This window comes from Etheostoma cragini, chromosome 22, assembly GCF_013103735.1.
Source record: "Etheostoma cragini isolate CJK2018 chromosome 22, CSU_Ecrag_1.0, whole genome shotgun sequence".
In the NCBI taxonomy this organism is placed as follows: domain Eukaryota; kingdom Metazoa; phylum Chordata; class Actinopteri; order Perciformes; family Percidae; genus Etheostoma; species Etheostoma cragini.
Window position 1 is genome coordinate 15995630 of NC_048428.1, and position 5056 is coordinate 16000685.

At 39.1% G+C, this 5056-nt stretch overlaps 2 protein-coding genes across 2 annotated transcripts in view; one reads left to right on the top strand and one right to left on the bottom strand.

Annotated features, from left to right (window-relative positions):
* Window positions 1-800, bottom strand: part of LOC117937884 (collectin-12-like) — a 30409-nt gene extending 29609 nt beyond the window's left edge. Inside the window, exon 1 of the mRNA XM_034862139.1 lies at window positions 541-800. Within this exon, the coding sequence (XP_034718030.1) occupies window positions 541-547 (7 nt within the window). The 5' untranslated portion in view covers window positions 548-800. The remainder of the gene's footprint in view (window positions 1-540) is intronic.
* Window positions 801-4425: 3625 nt separating this feature from the next.
* The window catches only part of LOC117938156 (clusterin-like protein 1), a 4793-nt gene continuing 4162 nt past the window's right edge, over window positions 4426-5056 (top strand). Inside the window, exon 1 of the mRNA XM_034862627.1 lies at window positions 4426-4449. The gene's annotated coding sequence lies outside the window, so the exon portion shown is untranslated. The remainder of the gene's footprint in view (window positions 4450-5056) is intronic.

Here is a 5056-nt window from a genome sequence, read left to right on the forward strand (position 1 = left end):
TTTGGTGGGGGGGAGGGTGTCAGAGGAAGTTTCTGTGCTATTTCACCTTAGTTTATCTTGGTGCAATTAATAAAAGATTGTAGTTGTTGATGAAACAAATACAGGATGCTGCTTTAAGAGGCTACTGTTTGGAGTGTTAGCCCAAACACAGCGGTTAACCAAGTCTGAAAACCACATGCACTACAAGGTTTGTCATGCAGGATCTTTTCTTTACAATGATAACGTTTTTTGGAAACAGATCTTGTTTCAGTTTAAAAAAGTAAAAAAAAAAAAAAAAAAAGCTTTACCGGATACACAGCCTACTTGTTCAAACATTAATTAGCCTAGTCTTTTATAACCGTCAATAACATGCACATAAGTGGTGTAACTAAGAAAAGAAAAGAATTTCACAACTTCTGCAGCGCAGTACCGTAATGTCATCCAGATGTGAATCGCGCACCACGAAGAAATATAGGCACAGCAACCTGTAAAGAGTGTTATCTATTTGTTTGAATTATAACACATACACTTTAAAAACGGCTACACGTAAATGAAACAAACCTTTCATGGCGTTTTATAACTCGTTGAGGACTGTAGAAGAGATGAGGACCGCTGTCACTTTCTGCGCATCTCAGCATCCAGCGCAGAGGTGGTAACTTGTTTCACGAAGAACGACACGCACTAATAAAATAAATAACACTATTAGTGTGTTTTCATGTTGAGTCTTCAGTTTAAAATCCCATTGTCTTTTCCTAGCTTGGTTTCAGAGGAGTGCAGTTTTGCTGGAGTGGTGTGATGTTCCCGGAGTCTGGAGGAGGAAGAAGTGACCCCCTACCAGAGGTTACAGAAAGACGAGCTGGACTTCCGGTGTTTCTTTCAGAATTAAATTGTTTTTTCTTGTTGAGTAGAGCAAAAATAGCATATTTAAAGAATAATGACTGATGTATAAAATACTTTTCACGCTTAATATTTAGCCTCTATGTTGATGACACAATGTCTCAATTAAAGAAGTAATTTGACATTTTGGAAAATGCTGGTTTAGTTAGTTTTAGCATATTATTGGAAAGGTGAGGGAAACTAGCCTAGCCGCCTAGCCATGTACACGGCTAGGCTAGTTCCCCTAGCCTAGCCGTTCTCAAAGAAAGGTAACAAAATTCACTTCCCATTAACGTTACCACTAAAGCTCACTGTTAACACGCTAAATTATGTGCGTTTCCTTCTTGCAAAACTTCAAACACAATGTTATACGTTAGCTATCCTCCTGGTCAGCCCATATAATATTAAATACATTAGCAGTTTATGGTTCAGCCTTATGCTACTGTGGCCTATGTTCCCATATTTCTAAGAATGTTCTGAAAATTAGGAGATAAAGGGGGATCAAATATGATATGAATTATTTAAAAACAAATATGGGAACATATAGCCTAATTTCGAAAAGAAAATAATAGTAAAATGGGAACATAGGGCCTATTTTTTTTTAAAAGAAATCATATAAATATGGAAACATTGGCCAATTTTCAGAGGGGGGCAAAAAACTTAGAAATGTGGGCTTCCTTGAGTTTCTGCTATAGTTGTCCAATGTAAGTTGTAAGATGCTACTACAAAAGAAATAGTAGGCTAACAATTCTGCAAATGAATGAAAAAAAGTAGGCTAGGCTACATCGTTTTACACTTTTGTTTTTGTATTGATTAAAGAAACAAGATAACGTTTCAGTTGTCAACATGCTTACCTAGCGGTGCTGTATTCAGGGATTTAAAGACAATTTTTGTGTTCTCAAACGGCACAACCCTAATTACCAGCACGCATAGGCCATGTACCCTGCTAATGCACAGTCCCACGTGCTCTAGCAGAAGGCCAGGACCCATGGTTTTCACCGTAACAATAAAATGATTAAAATCATTAATTTCAAAAGGACTTTAAATGCACTTTTAACAAGTGACTCCCATTAACACAGTGCTGCTTTAACTCTATCTACTGACGTTCAACCTAGTCAAAAATGACGGTTCTGCTCCCCAAATCTAAGGGCAAGCCAAACTGTGTCTAGTCTACTGGCCATCCCGCACAACTCTTATTGTGAAGGAGCGTACCTTATTTCCGGTTTCTCCTAACTTTCTTTTTTAACTTGACATCATCTTCACTTTCTTCTGGACACCCACTGTCCAACTCTTCTGGTCTCTTAACACATCAATGGTCCAACTCAGGTTTTTGAAGTCGTACCAGTGGCTGTCCCGTCCTCTCCTGCTGACTCTCCCCCGCGGACAGGCCCCGGGACGTCGTGCGGTGCTGCAGTAATCCGGCCGGAGATTAAGTTACTGGGGGATGATGGCAATCGCGTCCCCGGGTAAAATCTGGTACCCATTATAGATAATTTCAGGGAGGTGGAACGACACCGAAACGGCGACATTTCAGTGCAGTTCCTGTGTTTTTACATATTCATATCTCATTTCCTTCAACGATGAAAAATCCCTTTCACGTGATATTCCTTTAGGGCACTCGCCGTGCTTTTTAAAAATAGCTTAGCCTATGTTACTCATTTGGGTTATTTATCAACTGATTTATCACAATAACTCTACATTCCTGTGTTACTACTAAAAAAACATTTATTTAAAAGACATGTTTCTATTTGACCATACAAAAAGAGAAAAATAAACAGCACAGTTAAATTATTTCAACCTGGTCTGGTACAGATAGGCTAATTTAGCCTATACAGTGGGTCAGTAGCTTTACAAAAATAAAAAATAAAATGTTTTAGTGACTCGATTTTATAAATTAGGTTGTCTAATTTATTTGTTTGACAACAACAACCTTTGTTGGACTTCATTAAATCACCCGATAAAGATAGAGATTTTTATGTTTTAGATATATATCAGGCGTAATAGTTTTAGCTTTCAGTTTTACCATGTGCTTTATTATTCGGTACTTTTATCTTCCTTGGTATGTCTGTTTGATCTAAAATTAGATTGATTCACTTTGCTGTGATACAAAATACCATTCCTAACTTTTTTATTTGATCATATAGGCTAGATATGTGCATGTTTTACCATAACAATTATTTCTGTTAATAAATTAAAGAATTTCCAAATGGCAGCCAATACTGACCAAAATTAGACTGTAAGGTTCCCCAGTGGCCATTTCCTTTGACTCCTCCAGGTGCAGTGATAATTATAACAGTTCCTGTGTCCATAATCTCTCCGACCTGCAGATGCAGATCACTGATCAAAGGCAGTAAACATCTGCATCCCACATCAAAGAAACTAGACAGATTTACTCTCATATCCTCACAGTGCGAGTTAGTGTCACTGCCTTGCATTGCACGGGCCTTGATGCTTATCTTTTTACACTCGCTCAGTTCAAACCAATTGATTTACGCTGAAAGGATACAGATAACAGCAAGTAATTCAGCTCTAAAATCCTCTGAGCTTAAAAAAACAACAACTCTGATCTGTTTTTCTTCTTTCTTTGGATAACAGAGCCTTCAAACCCAGGCTTAGTGCCAATAGCTGGAGTTTGACCTAGTCCACCACGTCTTAGATTCCAGACCAGCCTGAGATGATAAACCGACTAATTACTTGTTTTCCTAAAGGCTTCAAAACTGTTATTTTACTGTCGGCTGTAATTGAAGCAGCAGGCTGGTATTAGGTCCCAGATAGGGATCGTGGCCGGCTGATGAAAAGCAGCTGAAGGTCAGGTATCCTACAGCCCTGTTGCTGCTGGTCCTCATACAGAGGTTGGGACCTCATTTGCTGGGTCAAGGCTGTATGGCAGTGGGCTCAGATTAACAGAGAGCTGAGAAAGCACACAGGAATTCCACATTTACCACGCTGCTGCCTTGCTTAGATATCATGATAAGAACAACTCACAGTCGCTGCTGGAAGAGGCCTAAAAGACAGGAAGCAGGACGTCTTTTTCTCATGCAGTGCCGCTGATGGATGCTGAATCTGAATGCACATGATTTGTAGTTAAAGTAACACTGGTTTTCTCTTTGATGTTTTTGTATAAGCGTGCACATTTGCACATGCAGTCCTTCTGCTCCTCTTAAAGCCTACAATACAGAGCTTAGCCAGAGAATGCCAGTGTGTGCCAGGTCTCTGCAGGAAGCTCAGGTTTATTACTGTCGGCCTGATGGAGATTTGAGGAGCACATTTTACCTGAGGAGGGCTCTGGAGTATGCTGGGGAACCTGCAAACAACTGAGCAAGCATGTTAACCCTGTATTAAAACCCATCCTAAACGGATCGGTAGTTATGCTGTGCGCATAAGGCTTAATCATGCACACTAATAGGATCTGGGCTGCAGCGTAGATCCATACAAATAGAACAATCCTTCGAGGAAGCAGCCACCTCACTCTCCTCTCTCCCCAACACAGCACAACCTGCTGCTTCTGTTCTGGAGTCTGAAGACTATTTCGCTATTTGTTTTTGTTTTGCATATAGGATCGCCACAAAATTTGGAAAAGGTATTTCTTCACAGGTAACATAAAATGCCATAATAACTTTCTATTAGGAGTGATGTTTATGACAAATGCAACCTGAGAGATGTATAGAGTTAATAGTCTGTGTTTTCAGTGAAAGAGAGTTAAAGGAATTAGCATTAGCATTGAGAAGTCATTACAATTTGACATCTTTAATGAATGTGGTGGGCATGTTGGCAATCTCTTTTGTTCATTTAGCTTAACACCGATGGGATATTCAATGCTAACGAACCACCACTGGGACAATTAGTTGCCTTTTATGTTGTTTTTTTGTTTCTTTGTAACCTTTTCTGATTTTACTGTTTTCTATGTTTACTCTTTCTATTGTATGTTGTGATTTTACTCATTTTGTTAAGCACTTTGAGTACTTGCTGGTTGTTGTAAAGTGCTATATAAATACATTTTGATTGATTGATTTATGTTGTATTAATTTTAAATGTCCCCAGTATTAAAAATCCTTGAGAAACAGCACCACCTTGTGGCAGCTTACATGGCAGGTCGGCGTTAGTACACTCAAAGCACATCTTTTGTTTATACACTCACCGGCCACTTTATTAGGTACACCTGTCCAACTGCTCGTTAACACTTAATTTCTAAGCAGCCAAT